At 35.7% G+C, this 16,881-nt stretch overlaps 2 protein-coding genes across 2 annotated transcripts; one reads left to right on the top strand and one right to left on the bottom strand.

The window, feature by feature from the left end:
- The first annotated feature begins 2,019 nt into the window (after positions 1–2,019).
- Positions 2,020–8,059, top strand: LOC111809187 (protein ESMERALDA 1-like). The gene is made up of 10 exons (XM_023695572.1): positions 2,020–2,719; positions 3,736–3,805; positions 4,124–4,191; positions 4,314–4,402; positions 4,540–4,737; positions 6,476–6,680; positions 6,760–6,927; positions 7,002–7,169; positions 7,234–7,424; positions 7,513–8,059. Exons 1-10 carry the CDS (start codon positions 2,348–2,350, stop codon positions 7,673–7,675), a joined length of 1,692 nt encoding a protein of 563 aa, XP_023551340.1. The 5' UTR covers positions 2,020–2,347; the 3' UTR covers positions 7,676–8,059.
- Positions 8,060–8,937: 878 nt separating this feature from the next.
- Positions 8,938–12,826, bottom strand: LOC111807990. Its single transcript, XM_023693741.1, has 7 exons — positions 12,533–12,826; positions 11,646–11,903; positions 11,452–11,507; positions 10,841–10,919; positions 10,620–10,758; positions 9,468–9,581; positions 8,938–9,393 (listed from the first exon to the last, which is right to left on the bottom strand). The coding sequence occupies exons 2-7, from the start codon at positions 11,831–11,833 to the stop codon at positions 9,202–9,204; spliced, it is 768 nt and encodes a 255-aa protein (XP_023549509.1). The 5' UTR covers positions 11,834–11,903; positions 12,533–12,826; the 3' UTR covers positions 8,938–9,201.
- Between the last annotated feature and the right edge of the window lie 4,055 nt (positions 12,827–16,881).

Raw genomic sequence — 16,881 nt, 5'->3', positions numbered from 1 at the left:
AATTAATTCTTCTACTCAGTGTAGACATCTGATATATGCAATGACAACCTTAATTTTCGATCTATAATTGAAATAGATTGTCGGTCTATTTCAATCATTACGTTCATTTATTTTCCCTTCTGAAGATGGAACGTTCGACTCGGGTTTACCATATTTAAAAATCAAATTAAATTTAAATGGTTAAGTTTTAAACACAACTCATTCTAAATGGAAATAAACTTGAAAAGTATGAAATTATTCTTAGCTTTTCTAGTAAAACAAAGTATCTTTTGTGTTTATGGTTGAGAGGTAATGTTGGGATAATGTTTTGTGTTGTCAAAACCATAATTATTCTGATCAAGATGGCCGCCTGTCACCAAACCTCCATCACCATCAATTGCACATTAACACGTGTAAAGAAATTACTTGATGTAACGTGAGAAAAGGAATGTTAAATGTTAATTTAATGAATCATTCTGGTACAACTTCTTTAAATGTTCAAAACAAAGCCTTCGGATCAGCTGTGATGTAACGATGCAATAACTTATGAGGGTAAATTGGAGATTTCTCCCTTCCCACTCTTGCACCGTTCTCTAAATTTATGAAGAACGTATATTAGTAGTTGAGTACGTGTTCATACGTCGTTTGAGTTTAATACCCAAAAAGAGAGACACATTCAAAATTTAATACGTCTAAGGTAGTGACAATACCCAGTTTCAACCAACCCACAATAACAATCGTCCAAACTCTGAAATCCTTCGATAATACCACACGACCGAAAAAAAGAAATTCAAGAGAGTTGGACAATTAATTTTAAAATCAAAATTACTACGTTAATGAAATGAGACTAGAGACCAAATTATATATTTTAAAAATAGAGAAATTATATCTAAATTTGAGTTTAAGAAATTAGGTGGAATATTATATACCATTCAAATATTATTTCAGTAGATATTATATTGAAAAAGAAAAATTATTTATTAATTTTTTAAATGAACATTTTAAAAAAGTATATAAAAAAATGGAGATATTTTCTTTAGAAAATTAAATCCGTGTGAAGAATCTCATTCTAATTCTCGAGGATATAGAGATGATGAAGACTTTTCCTTCCCAACTCGTGCCATAAATTTCAATACTCATCATTTTACCGCCAGTAATGTACCTTTACATCTGCATTAAGTGGCGTGTATATTTGAAAAATTCAGAAACAAAGATAATTATTTTTATAAAGAAAAAATGTCGCGGATATTAAATTATATAATTCATACTCCAATTTGTTATCCTATAATATAATATATAGTTTTTTTTTTCTTTTCCTCAAAAAAAATTAAAATAATAGCAATTTTAAAATTTATAGTTTTAAACTCTTTTATTTGTTTGATATCATAGGGAATAAGAAACTAACCTTTTCCCTTAAAACAAGGAACGAACAAGAAAAAATTATCATTTTTAATTTTTAAAAAAACAAGAAACTATAAAAATAAATTAAGTAATTATTCAACTAAATATTAAGAACGAATTTAGTTGACTTTTTATCATTTGAAAGTTGACTTTTTTAAATACATTTTTACATTTAGTTGTTAATTCTGTAATTCATGCTCCAATTCAAAATATTTATTATAAGGTATACTATATTTTTCGTATAATATTAATATTAATTTACAACAATATTTAGAGCACGTGAAAAATTAAAACTTTATTCGAAAATTGTAAAACATAAAGTATGATAAAGAAAATTGGTAATGAAGGTTAAAGAAAAGGAAGTTTTAATATGTTGATAGATATCGAAACAAAAAAAAGGCATCTTTAATGGGTGGCCACGGGTACCCTCCCATTGAGGCAGATCTCCTCGTGCAGCCCCTCCCACCATTTGCTGTACCATAATGAAATGATCTGTTCCTTTCAGTTTATTTGTGAATAATAATGAATAAATGTTGTAATGTTAAAAGGAAAATTAAAAAAAAAAAAAAAGGGGTTAAACACAAGAAAGGGCGATTGATATAAGAAAGTGGGGAAAGGGGAAATTTAATGTAATTAAGATTGAAAATTGGGAAAAAGGAATGATTTTTTAAGAGAAAAAAAGAGGAGCAAAAGGAGAGTAATTCTGTTCCATTCCGCTCATTGGAACCAAAAACAAAATTCTTTTCTTCCCAAAACCCAAAATAGCTCTTCTGAGAATACCAAGAAACCTCTTCCATTTCGTCTCTTCCTCTTCAAATCTTTTCTGTGGGTTCAATTTCAAAAAGGGTCGCTCTAGTTTCCGTTTGTTCCTCGCAAATCTGTGAATTTATGGCCGATTCATTCACATAGGACACTTCCATTTTCATCCCATGTGATGTAGATTAGTGGAATTTTGGGGTGGTACCAAATGCACCCATATAATCGGCTGCCCAGCAGTGGCCACTCAACTCCGTCACCGCCGCCCTCTCCTCTCCGGTCCCCTCGTCTCCGCCACTCTCGCTCTAAGGGTGCCCGCTTCACTCAAGCTCAGCAACCGCCTCGCTCTTTTCCCCAGCGACTTGCCTGGTTAATCCTCTCCGTTTTACTTCGTCGTCAAGGGATCTTCCTTTTTGCGCCTCTAATCTACATCTCTGGTATGCTTCTTTATATGGGCACTGTCTCTTTTGATGTCGTTCCAGTCATCAATCATCGCCCTGCTCCTGGCTCTGTTTATCGAAGTCCCCAACTCCTCGCCAAGCTTCGCTCCGAGATGGATGCTGACAACACTTCCACTGATGCGGTTTGTTTTTCATTTTTCTTGTTTTCCTTTCTGGGCGTTTCGAATTCCGATTGGGTGATGCCTTTCTTGATGTGGGTTTGATTTGTTTTTATCCAATTAATCGGAATCGCGACATGGGTGTCTTGTTTTCTTGTTGCTTCTTTCCCTTTCTGTGTGGTTGCGTACGAACTTCCTTACATTTTCGATTTGATTTTGATTGGTTTCTTGGGATTTGTTGATTCGTCTCCCGTGAGCTTCTTTTCCATTGGATTTGACATATTTTCTTGATCTACTCTTCGTAGTTTTGAATCTTAATAGTTCTTCTTTGTTTAACATTGCATGCTGACGAATTGCAATGAGTGATGCTCAAGATTTGAATTCTTTTGCTTCGTTTCCTCTTTTTTCTTTTTGAATTTATGGAAAAGAAATGTGTTCTCTATTAAGAATATCTCATCTTTTTCATTTTTTTTCTTTTTGGGAGGGACTTCGTTGATATTGAGATAGATAAACAACTCTCATTTCTTCCATATTTATGTTTCTGGAATGCTAATTTAGCCTGGGCAGATTTTGAATTCAAACAATTCTCCCTTGGAAGCTTAGAAATTGACTAGAAAGTATGAAATCACTGCAACCCTTTGTAGAGAGCTTAGGTTAAGTTCTAAAGTATTTGATACCTGTTTTCTCAACGTAGATGAACAGGAATCTGATAAGAAAATTGGTTATTGGTCTGAAATCTATTGAACTGTAAGGGTATTTTGCAGAAAGGGACCAAAAATTCAGGGAAAGAGTTACTTTAGAAGTGTGCAAACTTGGCTTTTCTGTGGGTCTCATCACCTATTGTTGACGTGCAATTAAAGAGATTCTTTAATTCCTTTCATCTATGAAGAGTGTTACCTTTGGAAAATTATATTTTACTTATTTCTTCCTTGAAACTTTGGTCGATTCTTCGTCTCTATTAAGATGTTATGCTCTGAATCTTATATGTCAATGTCTTTTATGCCTTTCTTGTTGACGTTAAATACGTAAAATAACTGCAGATATCAACGATATGGAGACACTCCTATAAGGGTGGTCAGTGGAAACCATGTATCAACAATTCCTCAGGAGGTAAGAGACCTGTCAATGACTCTGAATCATGTATTGTTTCTTGTATATGTGTATTTCAAGGAATTCCCGTTTTTCTATTCCGTTTTAAACGTGGAAAATCACTTTATGCCAAAGATGCTCAGTTTTTTTAATCCTTGAGGTTAGCCCCAAAGTCGCTTTGAGAGGTGGCGGCCCTCTTAAGCCATTCTGAGTTCCGCTTCCTTTCGTAGATGATCGATATCATTTTCAGAATGTTACAAAGTTCTTGCTTTCTTGGGACATTAACTGTTTCATTTATTCTTTGGAATCATATGTCTGGTTTTCTTTTAATTTTTATAGGCCTACCTGAGTCAAATGGATATATTTATGTTGAGGCAAATGGCGGTCTAAATCAGCAGAGAACATCGGTTGGTTTCTTTTACATCTCCTTTTGTTTCTTACTACCCGACCCCGTGAAAGAAACTGTTCTCTAAGAAATAGCTTTCTCTGCAACAATGCGTTTTTTTCTCATTCTATGTCGTTATTGTAGATATGCAATGCAGTTGCTGTGGCTGGCTATCTTAATGCAACGCTTGTAATTCCTAATTTTCATTTCCACAGCATTTGGAGAGATCCTAGGTTTGTCTACATTATACTTTATACTACAAATCTTAACACTTTTGTTGAAGCTTGATGTTATCCAGCTGATAAGAAAATTTGTACGATGTATCCGTCTTCCGAGACTAATTTATTTAATGTTGGGTTTTCTTGTTCAGCAAGTTCAGCGAAATATATGATGAGGAATATTTTATCAAGACCTTAGAGAATGATGTACGCATTGTTAACAAGATTCCGGAATACATAATGGAACGCTTCGACCACAACATGACTAATGTCTACAACTTCAGAATAAAGGCATGGTCGTCCATTCAATATTACAAGGATATGGTGCTTCCGAGATTACTTGAAGAACTGTGAGTGTTTCTGTTCTAACCATTAGCTTCTCGTTTCTCGACAATCATAGACTTGCATTGTTAAATGTTTGTGGAAGATTTCTCCATCACATTTTCTACCTATAAGTGTGCTTCAGAACAATAAAGAATATGGAAATTAGTGCCCCAATAATGTAAGAGTAGTGTTAGGAACCTACGAACCAGGAGATGAGGGGATTCCCACCCAAAAGCTACAAAGCATAGCAAGGGAGAAACTAACATGGGAGTAATAGCACTAGCCACACAACTTTAGAAGATCTTAGCCTTCCCTCTAAAGGTCCAGCCCACGAGGGCTCCACACTTGTAGGGAAGCATATCAATAAGTCAATTTCTTTCCAGATGAAGGGCCACCCTCTGTGAATGAAGAGACAATGAAGGAAGAGATGGTCCAAAGTTTTCGACCTCCTTATAACATAAGCAACAGAAGGAGGGGGAAGGCCCAAGTTCCTTTGGAGCTTCCCTAGAGTATAGAGGTTTCTTTAAGCAAGCAAAAACGAAAACAATCTCATTTTGTGAGATCTCACATTGATTGGGGAGGGGAACGAAGTATTCCTTATAAAGGTGTGGAAACCTCTCCCTAACAGACACGTTTTAAAACCTTGAGGGGAAGCCTAGAAAGGAAACCCCAAAGAGGGCTATTACACATCTTCTTTGGAATCTTGAACCTCCAAACAAGTTTTACTAGGTGTTAGAATTTCTTTATAAATAAAACTTCTTTATAGAAATTTAAGACCTCTTTACACCTGGTATATGTAATGGCCCAAGCCCAAGCCCACTGCTATTAGATATTGTCCTCTTTCGGCTTTCCCTTTCGGGCTTCCCCTCAAGGCTTTAAAATGCGTCTGTGAAGGAAAGGTTTCCACACCCTTATAAAGGGTGTTTCGTTCTCCTCCGCAACCAATGTGGGATTCTCATAGTATACATCCAAATGGGATTGTGTCTTTATGATCCCTAGGAAATGAACTATGGCTAAATGTTCAAAATTTGTGGATATGGGCTGAGACATCGAGTTGATAAGATTAGGAACATTAAGAAAAATCTTGTGGTGCGATCTTGTGAAAGATTTGGAAGAAAATAAATGAGGTATGGGAGTGTAAAGGTTTTATTTTACCCTTATGGTACTCTACAAATAAAGGGTTTCATTCTTTTTCCTATATATGTTTGCTTTGACAGTGAGTTCGTGAACACCTAGGCTTCTTCACTTTTCTCTCTCCCGTTCTTAACCCTCGATGGACATATATTTCCATTTTGTGTATGACTAGGAAAAAGACCACACGCACACACACAGACTTGTATCTATATATATATATATATATATATATATATTGTAGAAACCAAAATATATAATGAATAAGCTCTATCTTGTGAATCTTAGGTGTTCGATAAGCATTTGGTTTTTGAAAATTGTTATTGTTTTCTCACAATTTTCAAAAGAAAATATTTTCAGTTTTCGAAACTTGGCTCGGTTTTTTTTGTTCTTTTTTGAATTAAACAAGGGAATATGATTCAAATGACAAAAACTAGGCTTGGAGTTTGAAAATACCCGTAGAAATTAGACAACAAACTGAAGAAATCCATCCACGAAAGTAATGTTTATAAGCTTGATTTTCAAAAACAAAAAACTAAAGGCTTATCAAACGAGGTCTTGATCTGCTCGTTATTCATACTGTGAATGTTTTGATCTTAACTTTTGGAATAATTGGGAGTTCACTCATTTCAGGGTTATTAGAATTTCACCTTTTGCAAATCGATTGTCGTTTGATGCTCCTCCTGCTGTTCAACGGCTTCGATGTTTAGCAAATTATAAAGCGCTAAGGTTTGCTAATCCCATTTTATCCTTGGGAGAGATTTTGGTTGCGAGGATGAGAGAACGCAGTGCCAGTAATGGTGGCAAGTATATTTCTGTACACCTTCGCTTTGAGGAGGTATGTTTTGAAAAATTGAATGTATTTTGAGTTTACGAAAATGAGTTTATGAAAACCTGCTTTCAAACTTGGTTAACAGGATATGGTTGCGTTCTCGTGTTGTATTTTCGATGGTGGACATAAAGAGTTGGAAGACATGAAAGCAGCGAGAGAAAAAGGATGGAAAGGGAAATTCACAAAACCGGGCAGAGTCATACGTCCTGGTGCCATAAGGATTAACGGAAAATGTCCGATGACTCCGTTAGAGGTGCTTGCATCGTACTATTACCTATATTTCATGATGATGCTTCAAGAGCACTGTGTAATTCTTGTATTCAACAGGTTGGGTTGATGCTCAGGGGAATGGGATTTGACAATAGCACATTTATTTATTTGGCATCGGGAAAGATATACGACGCGGAGAGAAATATGGCTCCGCTTTTGGAGATGTTTCCAAATCTGCTTACGAAGGAAATGCTGGCATCACCTGAAGAACTTTCCCCATTCAAGGTTGAATTTTGAGTTAAGTTCTTTTATATTGTGAAGTTTTTATGGACACCATTTTTGCTTTCAGAACTTTTCTTCGAGGATGGCTGCTATAGACTATACGGTTTGTCTCCACAGCGAGGTGTTCGTGACGACACAGGGAGGCAACTTCCCTCATTTTCTGATGGGTCATAGAAGATATTTGTACGGCGGACACTCCAAAACTATCAGGCCGGACAAACGCAAGTTGGCATTGCTTTTTGATAACCCTGCCATTGGGTATGCCTTACTTACTCATGAGCATGATGGTTTAATTGCAAGTGGTGGTATTTAACTATGTTCTGCTCATTTGTTTTTTGTTTCCCAGATGGAAAAATTTCAAGAGACAAATGTTGAGCATGAGGAGTCATAGTGATTCCAAGGGATTTGATCTCAAAAGGCCGAACGACTCGATATACACCTTCCCTTGTCCAGATTGCATGTGTTTTACGAACAAATCAAACGATACGAAATCATCGTTAGCCTCGTGATTGGTTGAGAGTGGAAATGTATTGTTGTTGCTGCTAACCCAACATTTTCTTTTGTGATTCTTTCATTTTTTTTTTCACCTTCTGACACAGCAAGAAATGGGTTGATGAGAGCATATTGGGTCTTGACTGAGGCATTTGGAAGTGAAGCTGCTGCTGTATCTAACCATAGTGTTTTTGGTTTTGTTGTCTTTGTTTTTGAGATGTTCTTTTGTGATAGGTTGTTAGATAGACTTCAGATTTATACTGTAAAAGTGAGTAGTTTTCTTAGATCATCCAATTTTCAGTCAATATTTTACTTTTCAAGAATTGGTTTTTCAACCCTTATTTGCAATTAATTGTACTATATACTTCCTCTTCGGAATCCTGCTGGGAATTAGATTTTCATTGTTGGTATAACTTCTAAATTGTACCATACTTAACGTTTCGTATTTTCTTGCTTTTAAGAGAAGATTATCTCTATAGACACCAATATGAGTTACAATAGCATGTTTTTGTCATATGTATTCTCTAAGAAAATTTCAAGAAGTCACCTAACATCAAATTGTTCGGAGCAAACATGTTTGACCATAGAGTTCTTATAATTGAGTCATCATTATTGATATAGATAATAACTTTTAAGCAAACATGTTTGACCTTAGAATCGTTTTCAAATGGTACCCTTTTTTACTCAGGTGTCATAGTTTATTGTTTATAAACGGCAACCTCTTTATTTTTTTTTTAAAGCATGTTCAACAATTTTAAATTAATATAATTGAGTTTAATTTTAATAAAACATGGGATAAAAAATTACAATAGAAAGTTAAAGTTTTGAATTCAATTCAATATGGTCCTTTTTTTTAAGTAAGCGGTAGAGTCACGCTCTTTAAACGCCCTAAGAAATAGGCATAAGTCATCGGTTTTAATCCGAGAAAGGTGCTATATTTTCCACGAAACCCCTGCTCCTGTCTTAGTCTTGATTTTTTAGCGGATGATATAGATCTGAAAAAGGTAACCGCCTGTCGAGAAGGTAACTTAAAAGGTTTATAGAAAAAATTGTTATTCACCATTTTTTTCTTTTTTGTGCTTTATAAATTTTTAGATAAATAAGATCGAATTTCGGATTTTAATTCTTCTAAACCTTTCAAAAGTTTCGCTCTTACCGTTAAACTTTAAAATTGTTCTAATATAATTATTTGTCTTTCTTTTTCATTAAAAAGAAGGCAGTGATAACATGTACAATAATACAATTATATGCTAAGTTTCAATCTTATTGATTCACAAAGTTTCATTTCAACACTTGACATTCAAAATTATTTCAAGACAACCGCTTCATAGCTTCCCCACTAAAATGAATGCAAAATAGTGTCATGAAGTTCAAATATTGATGTTCTAACGTGCCTCACTTAGGCGGTGAAATATAAAAACAAAAAAAGTTGTAAGGTTGTTTTAATCACATTTAAAACAAAAATAATTGTGAACAACTACTCCAAAGAAAGCAAGAGGCTGAGGCGTCGACAAATTTATGTTTGTAGTATGAACACAATGAATCACTCAAGAAGCTTATTGCAGGTTCCAACACCAACAGCAGCAGCAAGATGCCAAGCTGCATGAATGAATGGAGTTTGGGGCAAAGCATCATCAGCAACGAAAAGAACACCACCTAACAGCGTCGACACTTTATGCACGTTGTGAGCCATCCTCAAATCTGGATCCTTCAAAGCTCTTTTTGCAAACATTACCTGAGTTTCGTAATCAAACATATCAATATCAATATTGACCAATTAATCATGCAAAGGCATGAGCGAAATGTTACCTCCATCATCCCAGTGTGAAGTGCTGAAACCGTAAAGGGCCTCAAAGGCAATAGAAATGCAGATGCAGCCATCAACATCCTCGGGTTGTCGTTTCTTAAAGCTCCTGTCAGACACTGCAATATAGTTTGAGACATGAGAAAATCTAAGTTCAAATAAGCATACAAAACCAACTCAAAGTAAAACACCTCATAGCCCATGGTAGCAAGTTTTATGCCTTTTATGTGAGTTGGTAACCCACAAAAACTAGCCCTTTTGTAACAGCAAGCCCACTACTAATCGATATTGTCTTTTTTTGGACTTTCTGCTAGGGAAGCCTTTCCACACCCTTATAAAGAATGATTCGTTCTCCACCCGAACCGATGTGGGATTTGTGTCTTAAAGATGGTTTAAAGATGAAAACTATAGGGACCTCGTGCATTTTGTGTTCATATACATTGGGATACTTCTCCATTTATGATGATGAGTATGGACATGTACACTATGATGATGATGATGAGTACGGACGTGTACACTATGATGATGATCATCATCATGCCTCGCATGACACCCAAGGTCTGCAGACCTTGGACATCGCTACAAACGCTAGCTCGACTATTATGGGTCGGGGTGCAAAACGCCTAGGGTTCCACACTCGCACATGTGGTTCGTGTGTAGGGAAGTACTACACATCCAATTTTGTCCGAACTGGAGGCCACCCCTATGATGGTTTTCACGATAAGTCCCTAATAATGAGTTGCATGAGTTTGTATTTCCTGACAACAATAGTGGGATCACTTAAAATACTCAAGCAGTGTGAGTGTGCTACTTCTATTTCAGGCAAAGGCAATGCATCCCTGTACGACTGACGACGACATCGCAAGTCAAGACCATGACATATGCATAGGATAGTGGTATTTTATTTCTTAGACTTTATGTTCGCATAGGGTGTTTTTACTTTTATTGTTTATTTATTTCATTTAGTATTTCGTTATGTTGTTTTAAAAATGTTTTCGAACATGTAAGTCCATGGTAGTATTTTATGATGAAGTATTAAAGGTTTAATTCCGCATAAGAGCATAAATTATGATGACGGTAATGACTTTAGGTTAGTAGAAATCTAGGGTTGTTATACTTTTGACTGATGCTAATAAACAAATCCATTATTAACTTACCACCGTGGCTGTAGCTATCATTGTGTAGTCGGCCCATCTTAGGTATTGTCTCAATTTTCCTCTGGAAGAATGATATAAACTTGAAGCAACTCCTACTCCAATCAATGAATTAGCATATAGCCTCGTTGGGAAATTCTTCCTGTGTTCCAAGTAAAAAGCCAAATAATCAGACAAGCACCTACACACACACATGTCGAAAACTTTGAGCAGTAGTTACCTACCTAGGTGCCTGAATTCCAAGAGCAATAAAAGGAAGTGAGGTAAGCACGTTAGCCACCCTCTCCGCCATATTCCGATCACCTACCAACCAAATAACAAGATGATAAACATTTTGAAGCCATTTATAAATAATACTAAAGCCTTGTGACTCTCTTTTTAAGTCCTCTTTGGGTTTTCCCTTCCAGGCTTCTCCTCAAGGTTTCTAAAACGTATTTGCTAGGGAGAGATTTTCATACCCTTATAAATAATATTTCGTTTTCCTCTCCAACCGATGTGGGATCTCACAATCCACCCCCTTGAGGGCTCAGTGTCCTCACTAGCACTCATTCCTCTTTCCAATCGATGTGGGATTTCATAATCCATCGAGCTCGCTGGCACTGGCTCCGATACCATTTATAACAACCCAAGCTCACCGCTAACAGATATTGTCTTTTTTGGGTTTTCCATTCCAGGCTTCCCCTCAAGGTTTTTTAAAACGCATCTCAGGGAGAGGTTTCCACATTCTTATAAAGAATGTTTCGTTTTCCTCTCAAACCAATATGGGATCTCACATAAAATCCAGCATTGCGAGATGATGTATGACTACAAAGGTGAAGAGATTTCAAGACTATACCTTGTATACAACCCCCAACAGGTCTCAAACAGGATGGTCTCTGCTCCCATACCCATCTGAAGATCATGAACAAACCGTTAATACCATGGTCTAAGGAGGTTATAATTTTGGTAAGAGTTCTATGAACATCCTAACCTTGTAGGCTGTTTGTGAACAAATAATACAAAGCTCTATCAGTTTTCATGTCAACTTACTGATTCACACTTATAGCTGATGAACTCCCACAACTCAATGAAGAAAAATCCCCATCTCGTGAAGCCTTTTCCAAGGCAAATTGTTGTGAACCAGGCACCACAGCAACACCATGCAGACCTTCAAGGGCTCTACTAGAGTTCGATTTATTATAGATACCCATCAGAGTTTCAGTAACAAGCCGAATCATTCTCAATGCCAGCAACACTCTGCTGGCATCGAACAATATAACTATGTCCAGTACAAACCCCTATGTTGAACTGCACAGGTAAAAATCTTCTTAATCAAATCTTCATTTGAAGAAATCAACATTCCCAGAAAAATCATATACACTTGCATACTTTTGGGCGTTTGGTTAGTACACAAGAAACTCGAGTACCAACTATTTCCACTGCCTATCAGACTTGCTTCTTTTAGCGAATCATTGTTTAATCAAGTACAACTCAATTCAATAACCTTGTTAATGAAGGAAGGGTGAGGCAGAGATCATTTCAAACAGAGAAAAGCGAAGTTTCATCTAATTACATTGCAAATTTTGGATCCTTACAAACAGCAACAGGATTGCCTTTTCATGTTAGTTTGGTGGGAGCAGCAGCAGCAGCAATACAGCTATGTATACCACAAAATTGAATACGCTATACGAATCATCGAGCATCCCCACAAATAAAAAATTAGAATATTCAAAGAGTCAACCAAACCCTCATGCTCATTATTCAATATATAATAGAATTTTTTAATGATCGCAATCTTAATCTAGAAGCAGAATGGATGAAAACAAATACGATGAATATAGGGTTTCCAAATTCGAGATTTCAGGAACCAGATCACAAGAACAAGGAAAAATCCAGAAAGGATTTGACATTGAAGAATCGGAGAATGAATTAAAAACCTGATGATATTGAGATGCTGCGGCGGAGAGGAGGAGGAGGAGGAGGAGGAGGAGGACCGACTGCGAGATCGATAGAGAAGGATCAGAGGAGGCGAGATTCAGGGGAGATTAGTGGAGATGCGAATCACTGAAAAGAATGTTGTTGTTCGACGGGAAGCAATTCGCATTCCCCCAATCAATCCTTGAGGTGTCCCCTCAGGCCTCAACCTCACCGAAATCGCTCGAAAATTGGAGCGATTTCATTTCATCATCAACACGGCCCCGGGAAAAGGCTATATACTCCTCCACATCAAATGGGATCATAACATTTGGAAGCAAATTAACACGTAATATTGTTGATATTTATACGCTCAAACAACAAAATTCTTATGCATTTCAATACCACTCAATTTTTAATAAAATCTCTTATTTTACCTTAAACGTCTTACATGGATCCAATTGGTTTACTTTTTGTGTTTATACGACCACTTCACCCCCACTCGACCCGAAGATGTTTTGACCAAATTCAAATTGGATTGAGTCGGGTCGAATTGGATCGAGTTCATTTGACCATTTTCTTAAAAGTCAACCAACCCGGGACAAACCCTTTTTAAAAGAATAATAATTAGAAAAAAAAAAAAAAAAACATGGAAATGGGAAACCCAACAGAACCAAATCTGAGAGAAAAAGGTTTGTTTTTTCAAGTCTGATTTTGATTTTGAGTTTCTTCAAAACCCCTTTTTCCATGAAATCCGTACCGATACCCTTCTTTTTGTTTCCCAATGCACCTTTCTTTCTTTCTTTTAATCTAAATTAAATTAATAATAATTTATTAAATAACACTTGGTTTTTCATTTAATTATTTTTATATAAAAAAGAACTTTTAAGTACGTTGAGAAGAATCTAAATAAAGACAAAAAAATATATATATATATATTTTTGTAATTAGTTTTGAAACCCATTATTAATGACTAATTATTTGATCATTTATTAATTATTTTAGTCCTCTTTTTTGGTCCTTATATATTTTTTAATTGTTTGTTTTTTTCTCCCCGAAGACATCGGCTATTAATACGTGACAGTCCCACATTTAAATAAAAAAAAAAAAAAAAAAAAAAAAGAAACAGAGACCAAGAATGTCTAAAAAAAATTAAAAAAATTAAAAATTAAAAACATTTTCAAACATTAGGCTTAAGATCATGTGGTTAAACCCACAAGACACGCACCAAAATCTTCTCTATGTTCTTTTCTCTCTCTCTCTCTCTCTCTCTCTCCATTTTCTCTCGGGAAACAAACGCCTCCACGGCCGAACCGACCACCGTTTCACGGCGGCGGAATGAGAGTAAGAACCGTAACCTGCCGTCGCCACGGCGACGGAGCCACCACCACCGCGCTTGTTCTCTTCTTGTGGGTTCTTCTCATTTTAGCTCCAGCCACCACCACACTCTGTTTTCAGCTTCCGCCATCGCCGAGGAAACTAGTCCGCTTCTCCACGGCATCGTTTCGCCATGCACCGTCCTCAACTTCCCCAGCCGAGCTTCTGCACCGCCGTCAGTCATCCGCCGGCGCCGCCGCAGCTTACGGCGACGAGAAGCGGTTAATTCACACGGGTCCAAATCCGCTTCACAACTAAGTTGATGAAATTTTTTTGTCCTGAAATTTCAGAAACAAGAGCATAAAAAATTAGCATTCTGAGACAGAAATTTTGAAGGCTAATTGTTTGNTTTTTTTTTTTTTTTTTTTTTTTTTTTTTTTTTTTTTTAATGTAACAAAAATTAATTGCATTTGAATTAAATTAAATTTTGTATGTACTAATTCTTCTTTATTCTTCTTACCCACTGCACACTCACTGTAACACACAATTTATTCTTCTTATTATTATTTTTTATTTTTAGTTTTAAGAAATTTAGGGGAAGAACTAAAATAATTGGGGGGAAAATAAAACCCCCAAACATAGGCATTACTATTTATACATTTATTTATTTATTAAATATAAAATTAAAATTTTGAATTTTGGAATTATAGTTTAAAAAGTATGGAAAAAGCAAGTGGTTGTTTTGTTGATTATGGAACGGTTGAGACACAGAAACCCGACTGAGCAGACAATTAATGCACACGCTCTTTTTGCATTATGGGCAGACCGCATCAGATCCTCCAACTTAATCCTGGCCCTTCATCTCAGAATTTTCTCAAGATCGGTGCCCATTTCACGTCCCTTCTTTTCCCACGTGGACGTACCTGATTTCTCCTGCATGACGCCACTCTACCATAACATAACCTCTCCCACCACCGCCTGCATCTGATTTTTTCTTTCTTTTTTTGTTTTTAAACAAATAATGTTATGTCTTAAATTTGGTCAGAAAATTAGTTATAAATATTTAAATTCACTTCTATTCCGTTATTGGTCTCCACAGCTAACTTTTTCCATCCATTCTATTTTAAATTTAATGGATAATTGACCATAAAACCCACTTACCCAATTATACATATTTGCTAGCGGTGGACTTTAAGGTAAATAAACGATGAAGAGAGACGAATGGAATAAGAAGGAGAGAGTTTAGAGTTTCATGAAAATGGAAAAGAGGATGGAGAGAAAAAATTTCCTAAAACACAAACAAAGTTGATGTTAATTAATGCAAAAAGAAGGAGATTCCAACACATCCAAACACCTCTTTAATGACTAATTAATGCATATACTTTTCCTACACCTTCCCCTCCATCATCATCATCAACACACACACACCATACACAAATTTCTTAATATTTTTTTTAATTAAAAATGAAAAAAAAAATTAAATCCTCATGATTAAATACGGTGTTTGGTCTCCAATTCTTTGGATGAGCTATCTTATGTTTGTTAGGTGAGAATTTAAAAGGGCAGTGGTTAAGGTTATTCAATTCCAAGAAACTCTGTCTTCAAATTGTTTTTTCGGCTTTATTTATTTGTTTTTGTGTACTTTGATTCAAGGTCATATCTAATATTTGGTATCATAGTTAGGATTTCGAAACAAATGTTGTCATCGTATAAAGTCGTTGGAGGAGATATGACGATGATAAAGAGTGAAAAAGAGGGGAGTGTAATGCTCCATTACTTGTTACTCATGAAGAGTAACTAGGCAATATCATCGATAAAGATGCGTGTTAGCTTACAAGCACAAGGCATGTGGGATGCCATCTAGCATGGTGACGACGTTCAAAAGCGTAAGAACAAGATGACTCTTCCTGCCATCTAACAATTAGTCCTAGAGGACATCCTCTCGTGTTGAGAGAGAAGGACTCGACAGAAGTAGTGTAGGAGACACTGCAAACAATGCAGGTGGGTGTGGACTAAGTTGAGAATGCAAAGGTGCAGACATGTCAGTTGAGGAGGTTGCTACCTTCACCGAGTAGTTCGATGACCTCAAGAACATATCAGTTGAGGAGGTTGTTGGTCGTCTTAAGGGTCACGAAGAGAGACTTCGTGGTTACGATGACAGAGAAGAAGAGAAGTATCTCTTACTTGTTGGATCGATATGACAATCATAGAGGGGTGAATAGGGCTTTAAAAATAGTATTTAAACGTGATTAAATTTTCTAATTATGATTTTTTTTTACTAGGTAGGAGATGATAACTAAAACAACTAACTCTAAAAAAAAAAAAATTAGAAACACACTAATACATAATACCAATTTCAAAATTAAATAGAAAAGAGTCAGAAAATATGACTATCTTAGTTTCAGAGTGTTTCAGTCAAACTTGATCTGCTCCACTCTTCAAGCACGTTGGTAAATTTGAATAAACCTTTCTAACTCTTTCCTCTCCGCTCTCCAAGACCTCTTAGAATTTGAATAAACATTTCTGGACTATTTCCTCGAATCAGAATTTGAATAAACCTTTATCGACTCTTTTCTTTGATCAGAGCTCAACCGTTACCACAGCTATTTGTACGAATTCAAGAGAAAACTCAATCCTCTTCACGATTCAGAATCAAACTGGTAAAGTGTCTGAATTTAATAGGAACGCAATACAACTATCCAAAAGAGTAGATTTAGAATTTGATTCCTCACAACTATTTCTTCACAATACAGTAAACGTAAAAAAAAATGAAATTTCATCCGTCAAGAAAACATATATAAAATTGGAAGTTCGGGAGAGAACTCGAAAGAATGAATTTAAATAGAGAATGAGTTTAAGTAGAAAAAAAATAACAAAAATAGAAATTAACATGTGAGTAAAACATGAACCATTAAAATATTTCGTTTTTAAATTGATGATTTTAAAGTATTTTTATATTTATCGTTAAAAGGGAAGTAAAGGTAGATCATTTAGTATTTTTATATTTGTTGTTGAAAGAGAAATAAAAGAAGACCACTGTTTTTATATTTATGGT

The sequence above is a fragment of the Cucurbita pepo genome, chromosome LG13 (assembly GCF_002806865.2).
Source record: "Cucurbita pepo subsp. pepo cultivar mu-cu-16 chromosome LG13, ASM280686v2, whole genome shotgun sequence".
NCBI lineage: Eukaryota > Viridiplantae > Streptophyta > Magnoliopsida > Cucurbitales > Cucurbitaceae > Cucurbita > Cucurbita pepo.
The sequence above is the reverse complement of the archived record's forward strand: the minus strand, read 5'-3'. Positions and strand labels throughout refer to the sequence as shown.

Excerpts from the sequence above, each read along its gene's own strand:
- LOC111809187 (XM_023695572.1), top strand. The coding sequence starts at position 2,348 with ATGCACCCATATAATCGGCTGCCCAGCAGTGGCCACTCAACTCCGTCA. Across the intron at positions 4,738-6,475 it reads CCGAGATTACTTGAAGAACT|GGTTATTAGAATTTCACCTT; the intron begins GTGAGTGTTTCT and ends CACTCATTTCAG. Across the intron at positions 6,681-6,759 it reads TACACCTTCGCTTTGAGGAG|GATATGGTTGCGTTCTCGTG; the intron begins GTATGTTTTGAA and ends CTTGGTTAACAG.
- LOC111807990 (XM_023693741.1), bottom strand. The coding sequence starts at position 11,833 with ATGATTCGGCTTGTTACTGAAACTCTGATGGGTATCTATAATAAATCG. Across the intron at positions 11,508-11,645 it reads TCAGCTATAAGTGTGAATCA|ATGGGTATGGGAGCAGAGAC; the intron begins GTAAGTTGACAT and ends CATGATCTTCAG. Across the intron at positions 9,582-10,619 it reads TGATAGCTACAGCCACGGTG|TGTCTGACAGGAGCTTTAAG; the intron begins GTAAGTTAATAA and ends ACTATATTGCAG.